The 26,932-nt window shown below is 41.7% G+C and overlaps 2 protein-coding genes across 8 annotated transcripts in view; one reads left to right on the plus strand and one right to left on the minus strand.

Annotated features, from left to right (window-relative positions):
• The window catches only part of POC5 (POC5 centriolar protein), a 49,351-nt gene extending 35,287 nt beyond the window's left edge, over positions 1–14,064 (plus strand). Inside the window, exons 8-12 of one of the 6 annotated variants that reach the window (XM_073344218.1) lie at positions 1,588–1,750; positions 7,774–7,892; positions 8,858–8,971; positions 10,012–10,188; positions 12,653–14,058. In XM_073344218.1, coding sequence (XP_073200319.1) covers positions 1,588–1,750; positions 7,774–7,892; positions 8,858–8,971; positions 10,012–10,188; positions 12,653–12,802 — 723 coding nt within the window. In that variant the 3' untranslated portion in view covers positions 12,803–14,058. Of the gene's footprint in view, positions 1–1,587; positions 1,751–7,773; positions 7,893–8,857; positions 8,972–10,011; positions 10,189–12,652 lie in introns of all 6 variants that reach the window. The other 5 variants (XM_073344221.1, XM_073344219.1, XM_073344217.1 and 2 more) reach the window with 5 other exon arrangements.
• The window catches only part of ANKDD1B (ankyrin repeat and death domain containing 1B), a 41,239-nt gene continuing 27,905 nt past the window's right edge, over positions 13,599–26,932 (minus strand). The window contains exons 10-15 of one of the 2 annotated variants that reach the window (XM_073344224.1): positions 26,427–26,519; positions 23,586–23,684; positions 18,449–18,544; positions 15,950–16,148; positions 15,183–15,314; positions 13,599–14,899 (exon numbers count right to left, since the gene is read on the minus strand). In XM_073344224.1, the coding sequence (XP_073200325.1) occupies positions 14,841–14,899; positions 15,183–15,314; positions 15,950–16,148; positions 18,449–18,544; positions 23,586–23,684; positions 26,427–26,519 (678 nt within the window). In that variant the 3' untranslated portion in view covers positions 13,599–14,840. Of the gene's footprint in view, positions 14,900–15,182; positions 15,315–15,949; positions 16,149–18,448; positions 18,545–23,585; positions 23,685–26,426; positions 26,523–26,932 lie in introns of both variants that reach the window. The other variant, XM_073344223.1, reaches the window with a different exon arrangement.

A 26,932-nucleotide genomic window follows, 5' to 3' on the forward strand; every position in this document is an offset into this window, starting at 1 on the left:
TAATTCATTAATGTTTGTAAAGTCTTTCGGATCCTCTCATGGATGGTCCTATAGCAGAGGTGGGCAAACTACAGCCCACAGGACCCTCCTGCCCGGTCCCTGAGCTCCTGGCCTGGGAGGCTAGCCCCCGGCCCCTCCCCTGCAGCCTCAGCGTGCCACGCCACGCTCTGAGGGCCAGGCAGCGCAGTTGCAGACCTGCGGCCTGACCCGGTGCTCTGGGTGGCACGGCTGTAGCGCCACCAGCCACTGGTGCTCCAGGCAGCGCGGTAAGGGGACGGGGGGGTTGGATAGAGGGCAGGGGAGTTTGGGGGTGTGGATAGAGGTTGGGGGGGGTCAGAGGGCAGGGAACAGGGGTCCTGGCAGGGCAGTCAGGAATGAGGGAGGGGGGGTTGGATGGGGAGGCAGGGGGCAGTCAGGGGTGGGAGGTCCGGGAGTGGTCAGGGGACAGGGAATAGGGGCGGTTGGATGGGGCAGGAGTCCCGGGGGAGCCATCAGGGGGTGAGTAGTGGGGGGGAGTCAGATAGGAGGCGGGGGCTGGGCCACACCTGGCTGTTTGGGGAGACACAGCCTCCTCTAACCGGCCCTCCATACAATTTTGGAAACCCGATGCAGCCCTCAGGCCTAAAAGTTTGCCCGCCCCTGTCCTATAGAAATGCAAGATTATTATTGTGACTGAGCAAGTCTATCATATTGTAAAAACAGAAATCTTTGTATAATAACTGCTTTTCTGTTAAAAGTTGATAAAGATATTTTCCTTACAACTCTCAACTTCATCCTAATGAAGATGTGTGAAAATTTAAGCTAAGGTAGCTATCACACATCAGACCACTGTGATATTACTTTTCAAGGTTGTTACAATTTAAAGAAATTAAAAAGCACAGTCAAAGAGGACTTGTGCTCCTAAGTCACTTAGATGCTTTTGAAAATCCTGCCCGAAAACAATTAATTTTGAAAATGTAACTTAAGGAAAAATATCCAAATCCCTTGCTTTATGCATGTGTAACTTAATCTGTCCTTAACCAACACAGACCTTGTGTTTTGCAAATGGTTGTAAAATGATAGATGTGTTTGTGGATGCAGTTAAGGAAGTTCATGGAAGTATGGCCTTCCATGCTAATAAGAATAACAGCTGGGGTTACATTACAGGAGCAAAGATAAAATTATAAGATACAGTTAGACTGATCTCTAGGTGGGGTCAGGAAGAAGTATTTGCTGTGTTTCCCCCTGCCATACCACGGTATTGTATAGCACAGTTAAATACATTACAAGGATTTGACTTGGAAGTTCCTGGTTTTAATCATGGTTGGGACTGAATACTGGACTGCACAGACTGTTAGTCTTTTTGGGTATGGTAGCACCTGTGGTTTCCATCCTTGCCATGTACATACTCTAGACTGAGGTATTCAAACAATTGTGTTTGAGAGACCTATATTTAATCTTATTTCTAAAACAACAAAATCATGGAGGGAATATATTACACTGAGGAATTAGTAAAGTGGCTTTTTAAAGCTGAATGAATAATATGGTGGTTTTGTGTATTCACAGGTGTATAAAAATAATTCTTTGGTTTTTATCTCTTTATTGTAGTTAAATGTTAATCTGGAAGAGGCAAAAGCTGATATCCTGAGACTGCATAGTGAAAGGGAACAATATGAAGGCACCATGAAAAAAGCCTTTATGCGTGGTGTGTGTGCACTGAATCTAGAAGCAATGACCATGTTTCAGGGCAAAGAAAGTAGGACAGACCATGGTTAGTATTAAAAGTAAAGTAAAAATATATCCCTGCATGGCATTGCTCGCAGTGCCATTTGGATTAGTTTACTCTTTATTTTTAATTTGGGGATTTAAATAGGAGTATGACAGCGCTAAACTTATCATGGGATCAGCTTTGTTACATGCTTAAAAAAATGCACTGAATATGTAAATTAATTAATTGCACTGTTAAATAATAGAATACCAATTGAAATTTATTAAATATTTTGGATGTTTTTCTACATTTTGATATATATTGTATTCTGTACTGTAATTGAAATCGGTGTATATTATTTTTAATTCCAAATATTTGCACTGTAAAAATGATAAACAAAACAAAATAGTATTTTTCAGTTCACCTTATACAAGTACTGTAGTGCAATCTGTGTCGTGAAAGTGCAATTTACAAATGTAGATTTTTTTTGTTACATAACTGCGCTCAAAAATAAAACAATGTAAAACTTCAGAGTCTACAAGTTCACTCAGTCCTATTTCTTGTTCAGCCAATCGCTAAGACAAATGAGTTTATTTACATTTACAGGAGATAATGCTGCCCTCTTCTCACTGTCTGGTGACACTGTAAATAAGAACAGGTATTTGCATGGAACTTTTGTAGCCGGCATTGAAAGGTGATTTACATGCCAGATACACTAAAAATTCATAGCCCCTTCATGCTTTGGCCATCACTCCAGAGAACATGCGTCCATGCTGATGACGCTCATTAAAAAATAATGCGTTAATTAAATTTGTGACTGAACTTCTTGGGGGAGAATTTTATGTCCCCTGCTCTGTTTTACCCACGTTCTGCCATATATTTCATGTTATAGCTGTCTCTGATGATGACCCAGCATATGTTCATTTTAAGAATGCTTTCACTGCAGATTTGACAAAACGCAAAGAAGGTATCAATATGAGATTTCTAAAGATAGCTACAGTACTCAACTCAAGATTTAAGAATCTGAAGTGCCTTCCAAAATCTGAGAGGGACGAGGCGTGGAGCATGCTTTCAGAAGTCTTAAAAGAGCAACGCTCCAATGCAGAAACTATAGAACCCAAACACCAAAAAAGAAAATCAACCTTGTGCTGGTGGAATTTGACTCAGATAATGAAAATGAACAGGCATCAGTACACACGGTTTTGGATTCTTATCGAGCAGAACTGGCCATCAGTTGGACCCATGTCCCCTGGAATGGTGGTTGAAGCATGAAGGGGACATATGAATATTGAGTGCATCTGGCATGTAAATACCTTATCATTCCAGCAACAAAAGTGCCATGAGAACGCATGTTCTCACTATCAGGTGACATTGTAAACATGAAGTGGGCAGTATTATCTCCTGCAAATGTAAACAAACTTGTTTGTCCGAGCGATTGGCTTAACAAGAAGTAGGACTGAGTGGACTAGCAGGCTCTAAAATTTTGCATTGTTTTATTTTTGAATGCAGGGTTTTATCTGTACATAATTCTACATTTCTAAGTTTAACTTTCAACTACAGTACTTGTATTAGCAAAAAGAAAAGGAGTACTTGTGGCAACTTAGACCTAACCAATTTATTTGAGCATAAGCTTTCGTGAGCTACAGCTCACTTAATCGGATGCATACTGTGGAAAGTGTAGAAGATCTTTTTATACACATAAAGCATGAAAAAATACCTCCACCCCACCCCACTCTCCTGCTGGTAATAGCTTATCTAAAATGATCACTCTCCTTACAATGTGTATGATCAAGTTGGGCCATTTCCAGCACAAATCCAGGTTTTCTCTCCCCCTCCCCCATTCCCCCACACACAGACCCACTCTCCTGCTGGTAATAGCTTATCTAAAGTGACCACTCTCCTTACAATGTGTATGATAATCAAGGTGGGCCATTTCCAGCACAAATCCAGGGTTTAACAAGAACGTCTGAGGAGGGGGGAAATAGGTTACCTTGCATAATGACTTAGCCACTCCCAGTCTCTATTCAAGCCTAAGTTGATTGTATCCAATTTGCAAATGAATTCCAATTCAGCAGTCTCTCGCTGGAGTCTGGATTTGAAGTTTTTTTGTTGTAATATCGCAACTTTCATGTCTGTAATCGTGTGACCAGAGAGATTGAAGTGTTCTCCAACTGGTTTATGAATGTTATAATTCTTGACATCTGATTTGTGTCCCTGAAAAAGCACAAGATCAAATCCGCACAGACACACCCCTGGGAACCCCAACCTGGGATATTCTATCTACTACCCAAGATCCATAAACCTGGAAATCCTGGGTGCCCTATCATCTCGGGCGTTGGCACCCTGACAGCAGGATTGTCTGGCTATGTAGACTCCCTCCTCAGCCCCTACACTACCAGCACTCCCAGCTACCTTCAAGACACCACTGACTTCCTGAGGAAACTACAATCCATCGGTGCTCTTCCTGATAACACCATCCTGGCCACTATGGATGTAGATGCCCTCTACACCAACATTCCACAGAAAGATGGACTACAAGCCGTCAAGAACAGTATCCCCGATAATGTCATGGCTAACCTGGTGGCTGAACTTTGTGACTTTGTCCTTACCCATAACTATTTTACATTTGGGGACAATGTATACCTTCAAATCAGCAGCACTGCTATGGGTACCCGCATGGCCCCACAGTATGCCAACATTTTTATGGCTGACTTAGAACAACGCTTCTTCAGCTCTCGTCCCCTAATGCCCCTACTCTACTTGCGCTATATTGATGACCTCTTCATCTGGACCCATGGAAAAGAAGCCCTTGAGGAATTCCACCATGATTTCAACAATTTCCATCCCATCATCAACCTCAGCCTGGTCCAGTCCACACAAGAGATCCACTTCCTGGACACTACAGTGCTAATAAACAATGGTCACATAAACACCACCCTATACCGGAAACCTACTGACCGCTATTCCTACCTGCATGCCTCCAGCTTTCACCCTGACCACACCACACGATCCATCGTCTACAGGCAAGCTCTGCGATACAACCGCATTTGCTCCAACCCCTCAGACAGAGACAAACACCTACCAGATCTCTATCAAGCATTCTTACAACTACAATACCCACCTGCAGAAGTGAAGAAACACATTGATAGAGCCAGAAGAGTTCCCAGAAGTCACCTACTACAGGACAGGCCTAACAAAGAAAATAATAGAACGCCACTAGCCGTCACCTTCAGCCCCCAACTAAAACCCCTCCAACGCATCATTAAGGATCTACAGCCTATCCTGGGGGATAACCCAACACTCTCACAAATCTTGGGAGACAGGCCAGTCCTTGCCTACAGACAGCCCCCCAACCTGAAGCGAATACTCACCAGCAACCACATACCACACAATAGAACCACTAACCCAGGAACCTATCCTTGCAACAAAGCCCGTTGCCAACTGTGCCACATATCTATTCAGGGGACACCATCACAGGGCCTAATAACATCAGCCACACTATCAGAGGCTCGTTTACCTGCACATCCACCAATGTGATATATGCCATCATGTGCCAGCAATGCCCCCTGCCATGTTCATTGGTCAAAGAATAAATGGACACAAATCAGATGTCAAGAATTATAACATTCATAAACCAGTCGGAGAACACTTCAATCTCTCTGGTCACGCGATTACAGACATGAAAGTTGCGAAATTACAACAAAAAAACTTCAAATCCAGACTCCAGCGAGAGACTGCTGAATTGGAATTCATTTGCAAATTGGATACAATTAACTTAGCCACTCCCAGTCTCTATTCAAGCCTAAGTCATTATGCAAGGTAACCTATTTCCCCTTGTTTTTTCCTACTCCCCCCCCCCACCCCCGACGTTCTTGTTAAACCCTGGATTTGTGCTAGAAATGGCCCAACTTGATTATAATACACATTGTAAGGAGAGTGATCACTTTAGATAAGCTATTACCAGCAGGAGAGTGGGGTGGGGGAGGTATTTTTTCATGCTTTGTGTGTATAAAAAGATCTTCTACACTTTCCACAGTATGCATCCGATGAAGTGAGCTGTAGCTCACGAAAGCTTATGCTCAAATAAATTGGTTAGTCTCTAAGGTGCCACAAGTACTCCTTTTCTTTTTGCAAATACAGACTAACACAGCTGTTACTCTCATACTTGTATTAGGTCAACTGAAAAATATTATTTCTGTTTTTTACAGTGCAAATGCTTCTAATCAAAAATAAAGTGAGCACTGTACGCTGTTTTCTGTGTAGTTGAAATCAATATATTTGAAAATGTAGAAAACATCTAAAAATATTTAAATAAATGGTATTCTATTATTAACAATGATTTTGTTTTTTTTTAAAGTAGTTTGACTACTCTGAGTGAGTACTAATTGGAATGACAGACATTTAAGTTTTCTAAATTTTCTTAGCTGGGTTATATTTTAACAAAGTTTTTGCAGTTGTGGAACTTAAGAATAAAAGTTTAAGGGCCGCATTAGGTACTTCAACTTTTAGCTTTGTTCCAGAACAGTAGAAAGGGACTATCTCTTGAACACTTGACTATAACACTTCTTTTCTCCTTCTATTCAGCAAGCAATTTTTTTGTTTACTTGTTGGTTAATAAAATTTTGTAGTTCAGTGGGTCTCCCAGTCATTAGTGAGAGGGTATTTACAAATGTATACACCTGTGAGATAGGAAGAGAGAGAACCTCTAAAACTATAGCAGGAGGCCAGGCAGGAAGGGGCTGGACAAGATTCGAGGCAGAAGTTCTATAGTGAAGGAGGGAGTGGCAGAATAGTATTAGGGATGACCGTATTCCTTTAGGAGGGCAGACTAGATGATAAACAGTGATCCTTCTGGCTTTATAATCTATGAATTTGAAAGCTTCAAAGACCATAGGCCAAAAATCAGTGATCAGTTATTTATGCACAACTCCTGTTTTTGAAGACAAGAATCAGCTACAGAAATGACTTTTAAACTGTTTAATTAAAAACTCCTCCCTTTCCCCTTGGCGTGGATGTATGGCACTCAGGTCTGATGGAGATAGGTCTGAAAATCCATCCAAGTTTTATATTTTCTCTCTGTATATTTGAAAAAAAAGAAATCAAAGCATCTGAACGCACACATGTCATTACAAAAAACACTTCTTAGGTTATTTTTGTTTTCTGACTTCAGTAGTGATTATTGTATTAACAGAAATGTCCTGCTTATTGACTTGTTTTTTCTAGAAAAATACAAGTTTAAACCAACACATCATAAAAGCAAATATTATGAAATGAATACATATAGGAGAAAATTAAAGTAGTAATGTTAGGTTGTTCTAAAACTTAGAGTGATGAAAATTTAACTGCCACATGGGGTCACTGTAGTCTATAGAATGATCAAAATCTCTAAGCACTACCAATAGTGAAAATTTCAGCTTTGTGAATCTGCGTTTAGAGAGGGCAAGGAAGTCAATAAATAAAAACCATATTCCTGCTTGCTGTTCTAAAGAAACTGTGTGTTCTGAAAGAAAAGAACAAAACCTGTTTGGAAAAGGTACTGGACTCTGTTCTCCCTGACCTCTGCTTTGTGCAAAGTGTTGGGAGCTGGTTATGGCTCCCTGAATCTGTAGCAGGCCAATTCTCGGGTGAGTTAGTTACTTTACCCTACTGATGCAGTGTCCCTAAGTGATCTTGCACCAGTATAGCAGGGCTCCAACATGCTACCTCCTTTTGTTGCCATGCTCCCTACACCGAGGTTGGGGTGGGGCACCCAACATAGTAGCCCCTCTGCCTAGGGAATTCTCCATTGGCAAGTTATGTCCAGAATCCTACCTATTTGCATCACCTGACCAGCACCAAGGGGTTGGGGTGTAACAGAGGATCTGGCCCATGGTATTTGCAAGCTTCTGAGAGAGGGATTCAAATGGAGGAGAGAGAAATAAAACCCTATGTAATAATAGACTGATCCTTTTAATAAGATTATATACAAATCCCAAAGGAACAGAAAGGTTTTACTGTGACTCATCTTCTCTCTTTAAGGCTTGCTAGTGTTCATTGGGTTTACCAGGTTCTGTGCTTGTTGCTTTAATCTGTGTTTCTAATAATAGATCCAGTAAATAGGAGAGAAGATCCTGGAACTAATGCCACTGGAAGGCTCCCTCCTTCCCAATTTGATCCTCCATCACCACCCCCTCCAACAGCAGCCACTGTTTCACAAGAGGAAATTGTACGTACTATAGCAGGAATAGAATTTAAAAAATGTGGTGGTAGAAAAAGTTTATTCATTAAGCTATTTAGACATCAGGTTTTTTCACTGAACAAATTGAATAACTCCTACACTGAGAGAACTTTCAGTAATGTTTTTGCACTTGGATAATTTACAAATAGCTTCTTTTTAAAATGTCAGAACTTAGTTACTTTGGAAACATAAGTACTTATATATAACAGCATGTACTATAGTATAAAACACTATATGCACACGGTTGTTGGGTTACGGTTGCTATGTTGTTTTTTCAGAAAGTTCTAATTTTGTAAGTAGAAAATTTGTAAACTAAAGTTACTTAGGATAAAAAAGGTCACAATCTTAAGCAGAATCTGCTTTCCAAGGTACCTTTGTGGAAAACAGTTGCTGAGACTTGTTTGGAAAAAATAGCTGAACTTGATTTCAATTGAGAAAATAGAATTTTACATAATTTAAAGGCTAATTTTCAGAAATGTATTATTTACAATGGACAGTGCCAACTTGGAATCTAGTCATTTTCAAAACCTGAATTAAAAATAGTTTCAGGTACTACATCTGCCCTTAGATCCCACTGACAATTTGTGATGTTTACAGTTACATTTTTCCATTTTATTAAAGACCCGCCCAAGCAGGGGAAACAGTGAAATTGACTACACACAAAATAGCCAAACTGAAAAAGTGTCAACATTTTTTACTTCTGATCTTTGTTACAGAATCTTGGATATTACTCAGATCTCTATAGGTACCCAACTTTCTGACAATGTGTTGGTCTTTAAGTTGAGTGTGACTCTATTTAGCTTTATGAGTACAGAATCTGTAAAGAATAAAATTCAGCAGTTAATGGAAGTGTCAGACTAATCAAATAATAAAATTGCATTTTCAGTAAAGAATTAAGTATGATCCAAACTACAGTTCTCATTCCTCTGTGAAACCCTTTGATTTATTTACAGTTTTCATCCCATCTGGGCCACGCAAGTACTTCTCAGACCAGATTAGAATCAAATTCTCCAGTAATAGTCGCTAGTGCAGCTGTAGGATCTGGCATTACATCCGCTCAAAAACTGGTAACAAACTAGAATGAATTGATTAATATTTGAATTCATTGTAGGTATTAAAGTTTGTCTTGGTTCCTTTTTTGTGAGTATTTGGGGTAATATACAGAAGTATGAAGTGGAGGTTTTTGTCCAAGAGTTTAGGTAAAGGCCTGGAGAGAAACTTGAAAATGCATCAGTTCATTTTAAATGGATTATTTGTTGTATATTAAATTAAGTTAAAAATGGGGAAGGCTTTTAGGAAAAGAAATGTGTGGGGTTAGGAAATAAAATGGATGATGTGAGAGGAAACATTTGTGCAAAATTATATACAGCACATCATGAGCAATTAACATTTCAACAGCTGAAAGGTTGGGTTTGGGTTTTTTTTTTTTTAAACAAATCTGCCTCGCTTTTAGCTTACTAATTGAAATCTGTTCCTCATTCCCTCCTCTGCTCTTGCATCTAACAGACTCCTTTTTGTTTCTCTTCCTCCTCCATCTTCTCTGTTGCTAAGCTCACTCCTATCTGGCAGTTTGCTCCCAGTACTTCCTCTGGGGAAGGATGGAAGATTGAAAAATTGCAGTGCCTCAGTTTCATTATGTGTAACCTTTTTGGTGCCTGGTACATTATTGATTCAAGGACCCTGCTGGGCTGATGTGGGTGCCGACAGCTGTCACTAGCTTGCAGCCAGAAAGTAAAGCTACAATTGTTCCATATTGCTAGATTTGTCAAAAGAGCTGACAAAGAGGGCCCTTTCATGATCGAGGTTTGCTATGCTTCAGCATGATAGCCATTAATCACATCACCGTACTTGCTAGTATCATGATAAATGTAGCATTGCCTTTATATAGAATGGGAAATACCATGGTAAATGTAACTGCAGGTAATAAATACCCAATTTTTAATTGTGCCCACTGTATGGAATCTGTTCTATACCATTATGGACTCTAGTTTACCTACAGTACCCATAAATTCTACTCATATGTAGCTAATAAACCAAAGCAGCTGCCTGGTTGCATTGTAAATACTGTGTGTAGGCATCTCTACTAATGTGTCTTGTTTGTTCGTAGCCTGTAGCAAGAGTAGTGACATCTGCTCAGCAGAAGGCAGGAAGAACAATCACTGCTCGAATCACAGGCCGATCTGATTTGGGACAAAAGAACAGAATTTGTAGTAGTTTAGCTGTAATGGGAGTCTCCCCACCCATGAGTTCAGTTGTTGTAGAAAAGCATCATCCAGTCACTCAGGTAAGTCCAACTGACATTGGGGTAATAATTGCCTTGTTACACCATGTCTACGAGTAGTTTAAAAGCTCATCGTGGTGGGGCGGTCTCATCTTTGTTTTAACAGGTACATGTGAGCGCTATTAGAGTAAATAAGCAGTATTTTTTTTTCTGGTGGGTGTGTTCTAGCAACAAAGATTCACATCAAAGTGATGAGGGCTGGAAATGAATAATCCCACTTAAACTCTACCCTCATTTCCCCCTTCTGGTTGTAATAATAGTTTTGATAGGTTTAGAAGCCTTTGTTGGTTCATTGTACATCTGCTGCTGTCAGTACCCTCTGCACAATGGAGGTTAAATAGCTTTTTGGAAGCAATGCTTCCTCAGTCGTTGTGGAGCTAGAACTTGAGTATGAACTTGATTTAATGAGTGAGAAATGTGGGTGGGTCAAAAGCGGTAGTGACAGGATGTACTGACTTAAAGCATGTATCACTTTTCTTAATATCATGCCCCAACCAAACCACTGTGTGGATGGCAACAAAGTCGTCCCGTGTCCGTCCCCCCACCCCCGCTTTTTGCTGCACTTGATTCTTACTACTCCCTTCCCCACCGCGCACGCATCCTTTCCTATGCAGTATGTTGTGTGATGGTGAATTGAATGACTATAGCAATAGGATATTGGATAGCCAATATACACCAAGGAAAGAGGGTTTTGAGCAGTGGCTTTATTAGCATAAAGAGATCATTCTAAGTTGTTTGTACAGCTAATTAGGCTGACCATCATCAGAGCAAGAGCCTTTGATCACTTGGATGTATATGAAGGAGGAATCTAGCTGAAGATGTTAGTTTTAACCTGTGAAGTCCTAAGTTGTTTGGGTCTGGTTACATGAAAGATCATCTGCCTCCTGGGGTGATATTGACATAATAGCGCCGATGTGCTTGAGCTTCCTTGATATAAGCAGCTGGGGTTGCCAACAGAACACTTCCTCAACTCTACATTGGTTTTCCAGGACAATTTTCCATTGGTTTTGGTTCACCAGAGCCTGGATTTAACCTTCTAGCATGTGGCAAGACGTCTTTTCCAGGGGCTTTTGGGAAAGATACAGGTTCGTAAGCAGTGGTGGTCCCTGCCCTGGGCAGGGATGAAAGTAAGACGGCATCGGTAAAAAGTAGCCGCCAGTAGTGGCCTATACTGCTGACTTTAAAGTGCTGCCGCAGCAGCCCTTTAACATCGCTGCCCCTTTTGCGCCCCTCATCGACGGCCCTGCTGGGTCCCTACCTGTTAAAACATTGTTGCCCCTTTGGTCCCCTGCTGATGGGGAAGGGAGGGGAGGGAGGCAAAAGAAGTAGCTGTCCTGGGGCTGCGAATTAAAAGGGCCCGCAGCGGCAGCCAGAGCCCTGGGCCCTTTAAATGGCCGCTGGAGCCCTCAGCAGTGCGGGCTGGGGGATGCTGACCCCAGCCCCGCCCATTTCAGGGGGGCCAGAGCTGGCCCCATACCAGTAAGAGCTCCATTTTACTTTCGGCCCTGGGGCTCCTGAGGCATGCTGTTAGCTTTATTTTTCTGACGGCGAGGACTGGATGCAGATTGTATGACTATATGGACGCTCAAACTGTTAGACTGTTTGTAGAAGTGTTAAATATGAGCTGGCTAGAGCTTGGAAAAGGAATTTAAAAAGGGGCAGGGGATGAGAGCAAATTTGGAAGGCATGTGCACCCTCTGTTCAGCCTCAAACTAGAAAAGGAAACTAGGCCCCCTTGAAGCTCTCTGAACCAGGGGATGTTTCAGGCCTTTGTCACACATACCTTACCACTTGTCATGTACATTTGGCAATAAATACATAATGCTGCATCAGCTGTCGTGAAGTGGTTTTCTGATTGAATTAATCTTTGGCAATGGAAAGATTCTGGCTGGAGAGTAGTTAAGTGTGATTAAAATGAGAATGACCATAGTTACTGCAACAGGGAGGCCATCTGCCTTGTAGCAAAACAGCCTTAAGCCTTGTAAGGAAACTCCTGTGATGGAAATGTAACTGTCTTCTTACCAAAGGGTAACTGACATCTGAATATTTCCTTAGGAGGAAGCCATCTTGATTTATTCAGAAACTATCCTAACTTTAAAGGAATGTTGCTGTAACTAAATCGGACCACAACAGAATAACTCAACCAAGGTGCTTGACTTAAACAGTCTGATCTTTTTCTAAGCTAATTACAGAAGCTTAGCACTGTTGTCTGCACTGTTTATTAAAAGCTTCCATCTGCACAAATAAGAACTTTTTTTTTATTTTGAAAAGAGTTAAAGCATAGATGGTGATGAATAGCTAAGAGAAAGTGAGGTCAGTGACCTGTATTACTCTCCATCTATCACTGGTTGGTTCTTCTGTTTTAGGTTCAGGTTCACTGCATTCCAGATAACTTAATGGGGAATTCAGTTTCTAGGAGTACTTTTTAAAATGTTCATAGTAAGATGTATCTTATTTTATTTTTCAGCAAACTATATCCCAAGCCACTGCTGCTAAATACTCTCGAACTGTGCACCATGCTTCTAATGCCACCAGTGTGAGACCTACTGGACATGGTGGACGAACACCTCATAGCCAGGCTCATACTAACGTTCAGTCAATAAAAGTTGTGGACTAAGGAGTATTTTGAAAGGCTTGAATTTTTCCTTCCAGGTGCAGAGTTTTACCAAGTTGCAGAGTAAAGCTCTTCCCAATGTTTCCAGACTGATGTAACAAGGCTCAAGGATACATCATGTTTTTACTTTTTAAAAATCAAATTGTAGACATATTCAAATGTTGAGGAGGAAAAATAGCAATTTGACTTTGCAATGTAGTGCAAGCTATGTCTATTTGAGAACCTATTTTATTACATGTATATTTAAGGAAGCTGTTGAATACGGTTTTTAATAAAGGATCAAAATCGATGTTTGTCCAGGGTTTTTTATATAAAATGTTAATTACAAGTAGGTTTAAGTTTAAAAGAAACTGAACTGGATTCAGTCACTGACTAAAAGACTTAAGATTCTGTGTAGTACTGTAACACATGAAATTAGGTGTGCGGATTAATGCTAGGGAAAGAGTATGAAGGTAACTTTAGCTAACAGATCCAAGATAGTACAAGGAAAAAATTATTCACCATAGCAGCCTCCTAGCTGTTTCCATAAAAATGGAAGGAATCCCAATACTCATTAAGACCAAACCAATGGATTGTTTCAGCTCATGTGACAACACAGTCACTATTCGTCTAAGATGTTAAAGGAAGGGAACCTGGTCCTACGCTCTTGCACAGGTGCAATGCCCAGGACTGCAGAATGCTTTTAATGCAGAATTTGTTTTATTACCACCTTTACCAATGCAAAAGTCAGGCTTCCTGGAGATTTTTTTCCCCCAGATGCGTGCAACTAGAAAAGAATAAGTTTCAGTTTTGTCATTAGAATTTAATAAATGAAAAAATTACCAGATGAACAGATACTTTAAACGAACAAGTCAAGCATCTTCTGCAGAACCAAATGTAAATTGTTAAAACAGCCCAATGGTACTCACAACAAATGTTCAGTGCTCTCATTCTAGAGAAAAGCTATCATCACATATTAATTCCCAAATAACAAAGCTTGGTTTTTTGGAAAAGGAACAGTACAGATGCATCCATGAGCTGTTTACAAGAGTAATCTGTATATAGTGTTGTGTCCTTTTGTTGGATAAGTTTATTCCTATTATGAGGCACCTGCCCATGTTATATTGAAGTTGTATCTTGTATTTTTGTCCTGTATAATCAAAAAATGTTAATAAATATCCACCCAAGTCATGTCATTAAACAAGTCAAAGCCAGTCAAAACAGGAAACAGTTATCCTCTTCGCAATTTACTTTAAAATGAGCTAAATCTCAAATTTAGGCTGGGTGCTGGCCTATTTATGGAGAAGGTGTTTATTTATTCACATAATCCTCACTTATGAAATACAAGTGATCTGCTTTCTAGCTGACAGGAACTACATTCAGTATTAAGCACAAACTGGTTTAAGTGCAGTTCCAATATGGAATTAGTGTATTAGTTTAAGTCACATACACAAACATTGTAGCATGTTCTCTCACTTGGCAGGATAGTCACAAATTAACATTCGTGTAATTGTAGTGGTCATTCTCTGCCATAAAAAATTCAATTAAAATTACTGTGTAATTTCTTTCAAAGATGAAGTGTCAAAAAAAGGCAGAGTCTGGAACTAACCAAATTAATAACTCAGGTATAGAAGTTTGTAGCACTAATAAATAAGCTTTGAAAAACTTCATAGACGGTGAGCTACATTTTGCAAATAAAGTAGAACCTCACAGTTATGAACTGACCAGTCACCCCCACACCTCATTTAGAACCAGAAGTAGACAATCAGGCAGAAACAGAGGTGAAAAAAAAAAGTATAGTACTGTGTTAAATGTGTAAACTACTAAAAAAATAAAGGAAAGCAGTATTTTTCTTCTGTATAGTAAAGTTTCAAAGCTGTATCAAGTCAATGTTTAGTTGTAAACTTTTGAAATATTTTGTTCAGAGTTACGAACAACCTCCATTCCTGAGGTGTTCATAACTCTGAGGTTCTATTGTAAGATCTTTTCTGGAAAGAGTATTTACAAATGATTTTCCATCTGGAACGTAGTCCATAGCTTATGACAGCTTCTATTAAAGAGTTCATGAAACTGCACATTTCCTCGAATCCATCTCTGGGCTCATTTCAGCTCTGATTTTATCTGTAAAGAAAGATGGAAAAATGCTCTTACTAGACAGGCATTGCTCCTTCCCAGGCCCGTGTCAGGTATGCTACTACAATTGGAACTGCGTTTGTTGTAAAACAAGTCTGTCCATCTCCCCACCCCCCAACCCTGAAGTAATTTTAATAGTTTCCTCTGCCCAGTCAAGCCCAAAATCCCCATAACTACAGATCTAGTAGGGAGCCTTGTTCTTTTTGCAGGACTGCACTTACAGAGCATCTCCCCCACATAGCTTTGTCTTGCATATTAAACAATAGCTTACCAGCTACTTGTTGAAATCCTACATGCACCAGATCTTCATATATATATTTGACTGGATTCTGGTGAGCCAGCAATACACCATGTAACCAGATGAGCAGCATTCGGTGTCCATGTTCCTTATAGCTCTTCTTTCCTATGCAATATACAACATACATGTCTGTGCCATCTGCTTGGAGTAAAAAACCCTGTTGTCCCAGCTGCTTTTGTAAAAGATCCCAGTTTGTACGGCATTTCTCCAACTCCACTCACGCACTTACTTCCTTTCTGTCCTATAAGCAAGATGGAAACTAAGACTTCCAAAGGTGAAAGACTAAAGCGAATGGAAAAAATCAAGGTTAATGGTTCTTAAAATAAATTTATTCTTTTAACTTGTGTTAATGTATGGAAATACACCATGGTGTACTAGCAAAGAATGCAGTATGTGCTGCAGAAATGGTGAACTGTCAACACTATATGGTTCTTTCCTAAAAAATATGGAAAGATTGTCAGCAGTCCCCGAGGATTCTGAAGCAGGTGCATGAGTGAGGTCTCTCAGGATGTGTTAACATGAAATTTATTTAAATTCACAATTGAAGTTAATTAAAAAAAAATCAGATAAAATAGCATGAATTTGATTTGAGTGAAATGTCCCTATTTGACTAAGGAAATAATGTGTAGCTGTGAACCCATATGTCAAAAACCAGGTCAGAGTTGACTATAACTCCCAGCAGCCATGTCTTCACCTAAGCTATTTATATACTACTGTACCTGATCAGTGCATTTCATTACCTGTCCACTGTTCTTCAATAGCTTTAATTTGCTCCTCTGTAAACTTCCAGAACAAGGCCAGCGTCTTCCACTCTTGGGGTTTTAACTGATTGTAAGCCAGATTCCAGAGGCAGTAACGGATTTGCTTAGTCTGTGCACTGTGATCTTGTTTGAAGACTAGACTAAAATCTGGTGCATCAACATGGTTTTCTAGATGTTCCTAAAAAGAAAACAAAGATGTTAAATAAGCTGCACAAATTTTAACTACAGATTCAGAAACAATAGTGAACATTTGTACTTGGCTACCCTGACAGTTAAACCACGTTCAGCTGTGGACTTTGAAATCCATTGTCAGCAACAGGTAATTTTCTTAGTGTAGATAAAATAAAGAGTACCCTGTTACCATAGTTTGGCTAGCTAGCAGAGCTCTAAGCAGGGGGGAAATCCCTTTTCCCCATTGCTTAGGGTAACTGCAACTAATCTCAAAACATGGCTGAGCAAAATTAACTGTAGAGTGGACAGGACCTAAAGCCTGTTGTTGTATGAGTTAAAATGTAATATATTAAGATACTTGTCAAATTAAATGCTGATTTCACCAGCAATCTTGCTATAGATTTACTGTTAATATGCTTTTGTAGGTAGGCCCTGTCTATGCTACCGAAATGATCATTTTTAAACATAATTGTGACTAAGCCACATAAGATGTTTTCTGTTGCCTCTGTGAACAGAAAAAACACGTGCAAGCCATGTTTCGTGGTCTGTCTACATTAGGCTTTGTCAAATTTCCTACCACTGGCTCAATGTCCTTAGTGAGGGCACTAGTATAGACAATGCGCTGGTTGCTGGCAAGTTAACCACAGCAACATGTAGACAACTCTCACAGTTAGATGACATGGTTAGAAGCAGAACACAGTGGACCCTTGGAGTCCTTACTTCATTGAGGCTCTTACTAATGGAGCAGCACCAGTGGAGAATCTTGGAAGGGTGGGGGGAAAACAAGGGAGTTTTATCATTGATATCAAAGGGCCAGAATGGTACCTCTATTGCAGACATCTTGTAAGGCCCCAATTCAGCAAAGCATCTAAGCCTGTCAATTCAATGGGACTAAAGTATGTGCTTAACTCTGCTCATAATGGGAGTGGGATGAATATTTTAAACCCCAGAACAGTGTGCCAGGAGAATAAGAGGGTAGCTCTCTAAAGCATCCGAAGTATGGCTTTGGATTGTAGGACATTTTAATTTAATAAAAGTTTTGTTCTAAAATAATGGTTCAAAACAATATAGTTAGAATATTGTAACAGCACCACTTGTTTATTTCCTAGCAGCTTATTGATAATGATGACAGCTTATGATGACTAGCTTATAATACTAGTAATATTTTTGCTACTCCAGCGCCCTTGCCCATCTGTATTGAGATACTTAGCTACAGATAACATGGTAGAAAATAAAACCATAGTGCTTCTAACATCTGTTCAACTGTTTCACAAAAACACCTGCTTATACATCTTTTCTTTTCCTCAGACAGTTAAGTAAATGTATCGAAAGGAGTATTCCTTAGTGCTATCTCAGTGGTCATATTTTCTCCAGGAATGAATAGCCTGACCTCCACTTCCCTTTTAAGCTGAAAGGAATAATAATGTACCTGACAACAATTTCAGCTGGACCAAACCCAATCAGACACACACAGAAGCTGTGTAGTCCGTGGACTTGTTTTCCCCAAGAACTCTGCTTTACCTGCACTGGTTCCCTGCAGCATTAATTATCAGGAAATATGAAGGAAAGACAAGTAATGTATCTGTGTAATAGCTTAGCAATGATAAGCAGAGGTAAAGCAGAGAAAAGATTACAGAGTTACACACTGAAGTATAACAAGGAGGCAGGCAACTGCATGTCTCTCTCAGTCTATTTATATTTCCAAGGAACTAGTAAGAACCAGCAAACATTGTCAAAAGGCAGGTGGTTCCATTGTCTGACTGGGTGTGTGTATTGTAAGTAGTGATATAAGTCCACTTGCCAATACTTATATAATGGTGGGCCTCTCAGCCAGAGGAAATGTCTCACTGGATGCCAGGAAAGGAAGGCTGGTCAGGTGAGAATGCTGTGAGAGACACATTAACTGAACTGAAGCTTAGTTAATGCTTTTGGCTGGTTGCTTTTTTTAAATAGGTGGGGCTTGATTTTCAGAGGAGCAGCCTGGATCTGGAACAGCCTGGCTCCTGGGACTTCATGGAACAATGTGAAGTTTGGTTAACGTTGTCACCTCTGCAGTTTTTTCCATGTGTTAGTGCCTGGGGCAGAGAGGGGAAGGGATATGCCCAAGGCCTCACAGTTAGAGGCAAAACCTGGACTAGAACTCTGGACTCGCCAATCCTGCACTCACTCTTCTGAATTTTGTAAATGGTAGGTGACACTTGGTGATAGGCAAGAAGGAAACCAGCTGAGGCAGAAGGGACTTTAAATCTGGTTAGAATCTGCTTCTTCAGCTACTGGCCCCTTTGGAAAGAGAGAGCTGTTTCGTACCTGTTTCAAGGTGTAATGCCTTTCTGCTTTAATAATCATATCAACAACGAGGGCATGGTTGCTCCTGGATGCGACAGCCAGCGCAGTTTTTCCTTGCTGAAAACAGAGACCGTGAGTTACAGCAGGTGTCCAGGAGACAGGGGCAGAATAGCAAGAATCTAAAGTCTTTGTTTACTGAGCCCTGACATTTGCAAAGAAAATATTTCAATATAATGTTATGCCTCCAGAGTGACAGTATGTCACTGTCGCTGCTCTGGGTGAACTGGAGCCCTTTAGTTCAGTGCATTCCAGACTGCAAATGGACAAGTAGAGCATTTCAGATATTTGTGGTTACTAAGGTAGGGATGAGAAGCCCCTAGCATAAGAACAAGTTTATGTCCCAGACCCTGGTATACTGCTGCTGCTCACCTCTCATTCTCTATTGTGTACTCTAGCCTGTAAAGGACATGGGCTGTTTGAATACAGGGTGGAGCAACTTCTTGGCAGGTTAACTAGGAGGTGGTGCTCAGTGTCTGGTACAGCCACCAAAACACATAAGAACCACTGCTTTAATTCCAGCCACAGAGCACTATTTAATCCATATGAATACTTCTCTACTACTAACAGTTCAAAGCCATGTAAATGCTTCTGTGACTTTACTGGTTTATCTCTGTAATCCTTTTTTGTCACTGGATTTGCACGGAGCTCAGCCGCCCTACATATAAGTATTCTAGATATTTTCCACCTATTAAGGTGTAGGTGATCTGTCACATTAGGACTGAAAGAAATCAGCCTCTAATTAGAGGGCTCAGAAATTAAATTACAAAGCACTTTAACACTCCAGCTATTATAAAGTTTGCTAATATATACCTTCTGAATTCCAGCTCCATTCAAGGTCATTATAATTAGCCCATTTGGGAGCCCAGGAATTTACATTTCACAAAATCCTCATCAGAGAGAGAATATTCTACATAAAAGAAAAGACAAAGGGCCTAAAGAACTTACTGGAACCCACATCTGCCTGGTCGCTCCCCATTCACAGGAGAGCAATCCTGCCTTCTCTAATATATGTTCATGCCATTAGGACACCTGTTGCTATACTCAGTAAGTTACATGACATCCTGACAAATGGGGGGGTTCTTTCCTGGCCACTGAAAAGTCCAATAACCAAGGTAGAATTTTAATGAATCTGGAGAAAGAAACAGGGCCAAACGGAGCATCCTCTGTGCACTAAAAAGCAACAACACGCATCTAGGAGCAGCCCATCACCTTTCTAGCCACAAAAATTGAAGACTCAAGATGTGGGAGGGGAGAAAGGCCTGGCAACAACACAAGATCAATCCAAGCAGGCTGCCTTTTCCCTAACACAGGGATGGGAATGCCCCGACCCACTCACCCCATTCCAAACCAATCGAGAGAGTCAAGGAGCAGGGGTTTTTATTCCCGCTACTTCCTAATCCCCAAGGCCAAGGGCGGGCTTCGGCCCATCCCAGACCTACGCGGACTCAACAAATACATGGTAAAGTTGAAGTTCTGCATTGTCTCTCTAGGGAACATTATTCCTTCCTTAGATCCTGGAGACTGGTATGCCGCCCTTGACATGTGTCAAAGTTTGACTCAGACTCACAATTTATCAGACCACTCTGTTTTATTAGCAAAGCTGCTCTGCTAATACATTTAGAAGTGAGCCCCCCGAGTGGGACTTGTGTCTCTTAATTTATACAGCTTGCTGGAGAACAAGTTACAGAGAAGTTACAGACAAAAGAAGAAAAAGATTTTAGTCACCATCCTTCGAGATCCCTGAGACCAGTCACGTATCTTCAATCTCCTTTAACAGCTTCCAGTTAACTTAACTAATTGCCCTTCACACCTTCCATTCTGATGCCTGCTTCTTAGACGTGCTGGCTCTATCTTAATTGCTTCTCCATTCAAAAGCTAACCATCTCTACGTGTGCTCCCTCAGATACTTTGTAACATGTTTTGGCATGCCCTCTCATATACAATGTATCCAGCATGTCCCCTTATACAACGTTATACTTATAAAATGTTATACTTCCACACATGAATGACGCATACTTCCACACTGTGATCTACCCAGCGCACAGACGGTTCCTTCGCTTTGTGGTCAATCAACAGCACTTTCAATTCACCGTCCTTCCTTTTGGCCTATCTACGGCCCCTAGGGTGTTTACCAAGTGCATGGCTGTTGTGGCTGCCTCCCTTCGTTGACAACGGATCCAAGCGTTCCCATACCTCGATGACTGGCTTATTTGGGGCTGCTCCACGGATCAGGTGCAGTCTCATGTCCAGCTCACCATCAACATGTTCAGTCGACTGGACCTCCTGCTCAATGTCGCAAAATCTACTCTGGTACCAACCCAGAGGATAGAATTCATAGGAGCAGTCTTAGACTCAGGCCTAGCCTGAGCACTTCTGCCGGAAGCACGCTTCCAATCCCTGGTGAACATCGTCCACAGTCTGCAAAACTTCCCAACCTCAGCCGTGAAAACATGCCTATGCCTCCTCAGACATAAGGCCTCTTGCACATATGTTACCATGCACGCCAGGCTGCAGCTACATCCACTCCAAGCCTGGCTATCAACAGTATACCGCCCAGGTCGGGACAGCTTAAGCACGGTAGTTACCATCCCGCCAGGGATATTAGCCTCTCTAGACTGGTGGCTGGACCCCAAATCAGTGTGCAAAGGGGTGCCACTTCACACCCTGCAGCCCCCCGTGTCCCTGGTCACGGATGCGTCATCCCTGGGATGGGGAGCCAACCTTGGCGTCCTCCGTACACAGGGACTATGGTTGGTAGGAGAGTTAACCCTGCACATCACCGTACAGGAACTCAGAGCTGTGCGCCTGGGGTGTCAAGCATTCCGAGAGCGCATTCAAGGCCGTTGTGTTGCAGTCCCCACAGACAACATAACGGCCTTGTTTTACTTCAACAAGCAAGGGGGAGCCCGCTCGTCGCCCCATTGTCAGGAGGCCACTCATCTGTGGGAATTCTGTATAGCCCACTCGATCCATCTGGTGGCGTTGTTTCTCCCAGGAGTCCAAAACACCTTAGCAGACCATCTCAGCAAATCATTTCAGACTAACGAGTGGTCGGTTTGCCAGGACGTCATCCACTCTGTCTTCTTGAAGTGGGGCTTTCCCCAATAGACCTATTCGCCTCTCGCGAGAATCAGAAATGCCAAGTGTTCTGCTTTCTACAAGGACGCTCTCCAGGTTCCCTGTCAAACTCCTTCCTCGTACAGTGGAAGAATCACCTGTGCTATGCCTTCCCTCCATTCCCGCTAGTCCACAGGGTCCTGCTCAAGCTGTGCAGGCACAGAGCCTGTCTGATTTTGGTCGCCCCGGCATGGCCCAGGCAGCACTGGTATACTACTCTCCTAGAGCTGTCGGTGGACACTCCAATTTCTCTCCCACTGTGGCCAGACCTGAGCACTCAGGACCACGGACGACTCTGTCATCCTGACCTGCAATCTCTCCACCTCAGAGTGGATGCTGCATGGCTAACTCCATCTGAGCTGTGCTGTTCTTGCTTGGTACAGCAGGTCCTTTTGGGTAGCAGGAGGCCCTCTACCAGATCCATGTACTTAGCCAAGTGGAAGCGTTTTTCCTGCTGGTGCGCTCAGAGTCATATGGCCCTGCTACAGGCCTCAGTACCTATCATCTTGGACTACCTCCTGTCCTTAAAACAGCAGGACTTGGCAATATCATCCGTCAGAGTGCACCTGGCAGCTATTTCAGCTTTCCACCTGGGCGAAAACGGGCGTTTGGTCTTCTCCAAAGCCATGGTCCGCAGATTTCTCGAGGGGTTGGAGTGCCTGTTCCCACGAATTCAACAACCGGTCCCCTATGTGGGATCTTAACCTGGTCCTCCCCAAACTCATGGCTGCCCCGTTCGAGCCGATGGCCACCTGCTCACTCCTGTACCTTTCCTGGAAGACAGCCTTCCTCGTAGCTATCGCTTCGGCGAGGCGTGTCTGAGCTCAGGGCACCCACATCGGAACCGCCATATACAGTGTTCCATAGGAACAAGGTACAGCTGTGACCCCCCCCCCCGGCCTTCCTCCCTAAGGTGGTGTCTGCCTTCCATCTCAACCAGGACATCTTCTACCCGAAGCCGCACGACTCTCGATGGGAACAACAGCTGCACTCCCTTGATGTTCACAGGGCCCTCACCTTCTACATCGAGTGAACGAAACCTTTTAGGAAAACGTCACAACTGTTTGTTGCTGTGGTAGACCGGATGAAGAGCCTTCCAGTCTCCTCCCAGCTCATCTCATCCTGGATCACATCATGCATCCAGCCAAGTCATAGTACACACGGTGTCCCAACTATGCACCTTACTGCCCACTCCACGCAGACTCAGGCTTTATCTTCTGCTTTCCTGGCACATGTACCCATACAGGAGATATGTAGGGCAGCGACTTGGTCATCGGTGCGTACCTTCGCTGCTCACTATGCGATAATTCAGTAGTCTAGGGGTGATGCTGCATTTGGTTCAGCAGTCCTTCACTCTGCGACATCTCATTCCGATCCCACCGCCTAGGCAAGGCTTCGGAGTCACCTAATTGGAATCAATATGAGCAAGCACTTGAAAAAGAAAAGAAAAACAGCTTTGTAACTGTTGGTCTTTGAGATGTGTTGCTCATATCCATTCCAAACCCGCCCTCCTTCCCCTCTGTCAGAGTAGCTGGCAAGAAGGAACTGAGGGGGCGCTGGGTTGGCTGGGGCATATATCCGGCGCCATGAAGGCGCCACTCCAGGGGGTGCCTCAGCCGACCCACTGAGTGTTGCTGGGGTAAAAATCTTGTGACGATCGTGCACGCGACGCGCACACACCTAATTGGAATGGATATGAGCAACACATGTCGAAGAACAACAGTTCCAAAGGTGAGTAACCATCTTTTTTCGTCACATTTGACCTCACAAATAGCTATTCACTAAAATAAATTCAGATCACTGTGAGTTGTAGCCCCGTGACAGTATGAAAGGGAAACTCTCTTCATAACAGCTACATTCTAGTCATGCTCATTTTATGAAGAATGTTTGGAAACATTGACCTCCACATTTTCAACGAGAGGGGCATCAAAGCAATCATCACATAACTGCAGCGCCATGTGAATAATGCAGTACTCTATACCTTGTCGGCAATCTTGAGATCACAGCCTGCCTTTAGCAGCAGTTCCACAAGTTCCACATTGCCAAGATCAGCTGCCAGGTGGAGAGGGGTTTGTTGCTTCTGCAGGGATTAATACAAAAAAGTGCAGTAAACCAGTTTGTATCTTTGGAAATAAAACACAGATGATTAAAATCCAAAGGTTTATGATGAGAACATGCACTTCACTGGAAAACCCTGAACAGAATGAAGACATGTAACAGCTGAATGATCAAACTGTCAATTTTCTTTCAAACAAGAGAGTGACTGGAGTCTCTAAAGCAATGCATATCACATATGCAGAAATGTTTTGGCTGTGTACATGACTTGTGTTTACATAGATGAGAACTGGCAAAGGAGAAAAGCCTAAAATTTCTCGCATTAGAAATGTTTGTTTCTAAGTAGCAGCAAACCCAGCTGTAGATCATGTTTGCTACCTATGTTACCCTTTCTTTGCCTGTTTAATCGACCAGCTTCACGGACGGTCCATTTTCTGAGAGAGAGAGAATTACAAGCAGATTAGCAGGACTTTATAGTTTGTTTACTGACTGTTCAGAGGGAAGGAGAATCCAGCTTGCGTAAATTAAGTACCACTGAACAGTAAATAGGGGTGAAATTCACCCTGGGAGGAATCTTTGTTCAAGGCCCTGCACACTACTTAAGCCATGTAGTGAAGCTATGCAGAGGGAAAGCAGTGGATAGTCTTGGTGGAATTCTCATGTATTCATTGATTTTAAGGTCAGAAGGGAGCGTTATAGTCATCCAGTCTGACCTCCTGTGTAACACAGGACATGGCATTTCATCAAGCGATTCCAGTATTGAGCCCATAACTTCTGTTTGAGCTACAGCATATATTTTAGATCGACATCCAGTCTTGATTCAATGGGATGGAGAATCCACGGTCTTCCTACGCAAGTTAGCGTACACTCTATGGAGAGAAAAGTCTCCAAACCAGCCCTGGCATCGAAATTGGAGCAAAGCCAGAGGAGGAGCCACAGAATCTGTAATCATGCAGGTTCAGTGGCCTTCAAACTGTGAACAAAAGGCACACAGGCTGGAGCAGTGGGCCCAGGGGTGCTACACTTCAGTTTCATTCCCTGAACCTGAAGATGGGAATCTTGTTGTTGTCCCCACCCCACCTCCCACAATGCTCTTCACTTCACCCACATAAAGCCTAATTACTTGGCCTTTCTGGAGCATTACATTCCAAACAAGATTTTAACTCAGTATACACTGGAATTCAGTTCTAGTAATCACTCCCCTAACAATCAAACTGAATTTCCCACTTTCTTTTCACGATGAACCATTTGCCCCTTGCTTATATCAGACTGAAAGGTAATTCTTTGATTTTCTTTGTTATCTAGTATAGAAAGTATAGGAAAGTATTTAACACCTGTATGAGTGCCACTTCACTGCAGATAAGGTATGTTATTTATGGGAGTGCCATATAAGAATCAAAATATTTTGATACCTTTGAATTGAAAAAATCTCATGTTGTCCACAGGGTCCTTGTAAGTTGAAGATTTTTTGATTCTATGCTCCTGCTAATTTATGAAGTCTGTGGGTCTGTTTAGAGTGATTTTTATGTCTTTATATATCCATTATAAATCTAGCATAAAAGAATGTTAAGATTGCATGGCTAAATGCTCACAAATCAGGAAATGCCAGAGTTACGTTTCCATATGCCTTCTTGTGCTTATGCACCATGATACAGTCTTTGATTGCATGATCACTTACTCTTCTTCATAAAATGTCACAACTTTTTCTACAATCTTAAAAATACAAATACAATATCTCTTACTAGCATGTATTTATCTAAGTGTGCCAGAGATAATAAAAGTAACTTATATATAAGATGGGCCAGAAAAGTTTGCAGAAGTGTGTGTGTTGAGAAGTTAATGTTTTTTGTTTATCTCTTGTATTACTTGAGAAATAGCATGGATCATGTAGTTAAACTGTGTATTATTTTTAATGTTTAGATTTAGAAATATGCAAAATCCTGCCTCTCTCCAGTTCCAGGTGTCCTGTAACAATATTACAAATACAATCCAAGAGTTACAATAGAGAAAAAGCAGCAGATTCCACAAAACCCAGTAGTTCTTCAGAAAACAACATATGCACAAGGAGGCAGAGGAATCTTAAGTCTGGTATTTTCTGACTCTTGAATGCCTAATTGGGCAATTTTAATTTTCTCTTGATATAGTTGTTTTCATGGAATTCCTTCACTGCTTTTTGTTCTTGTTTTTTTTTGGTCAAGGACAAATAAATACCTAATCTGGAACTATTTGACTGGACCTGCACAAGGTTCCCATTAACCAAGGGAAGGGCTTCTATGTGGATCAAAACTTTATGCATCACATCAAGTTTTCAACTGTGTGAGTTAACTGGGATCCTACAAGCCTCTGCCTCATTTAACATGCACCTTAGAAGATCACTTTAAAAGGAAAAAAGTGGGGGTGGATTTAGACTTTTTCTTGAGGAAATAAAATGTTCTTCCATGTTCTGACATGCTGCAGCGGGTTTGTCTTTAGGCTCCAGTAGAGTGATATGCTTTACCAAAGTATTAAATATAAAGTATAATATTCAAATAGAAATTAATGAAAGCATTTTCTGAATATATATCACATTACTGTCCAACTCTAAAACAATACCAGCCGAATGTGTGGAATGAACAACACACTCATGCATAAACCGAAGGCAACTGCCTTTTCTTCCCCCTTTTTGTACTTTGACCTCTTTACAAGAGATATGTAAAAAAACACACACTTATATTTAAAGTGAAGAAAATACAATCTCTTTTTTTGGTCTCTGATTCAGTTTGCTTACCTGATTCAAGGTGTTTATATCATGATTAGCATCCAAGAGGCTAATTACTACCGGAAGGTGATTATTGAGGACAGCCAAATGGAGAGGGGAATTCTGCTGTAGAGAGAAACAAATGAACTGTAAGACTAGTACAATTTCATTAACAATAGCATTCAGATAATACAGGAGAGTCCCATTAAAACCTGTTGCTCAGATTTGAAACACATGGCATGATCCAGTAAAAATTTTCTGTCAAAACATATCTCCTTGGCAGCCAATTGTTTTATACCAGTGGTTCTCAACCAGGGGTACATGTACCCCTGGGGGCACACAGTGGTCTTCCAGGCCAGGGGTTCTCAAACTTTCTTTCCAAGGCCCCCACAACATGCTATAAAAATTCCACGTCCTGTCTGTACCACAACAACTGTTTTTCTGCATATAAAAGCCAGGGCAGCGTTAGAGGATAGCAAGTCAGGTAATTGCCCAGGGCCCCAGGTGATCCTGTGAAGCTAAATTGCTCAGGCTTT

The sequence above is a fragment of the Lepidochelys kempii genome, chromosome 5 (assembly GCF_965140265.1).
Source record: "Lepidochelys kempii isolate rLepKem1 chromosome 5, rLepKem1.hap2, whole genome shotgun sequence".
Classification (NCBI taxonomy): Eukaryota; Metazoa; Chordata; order Testudines; family Cheloniidae; genus Lepidochelys; species Lepidochelys kempii.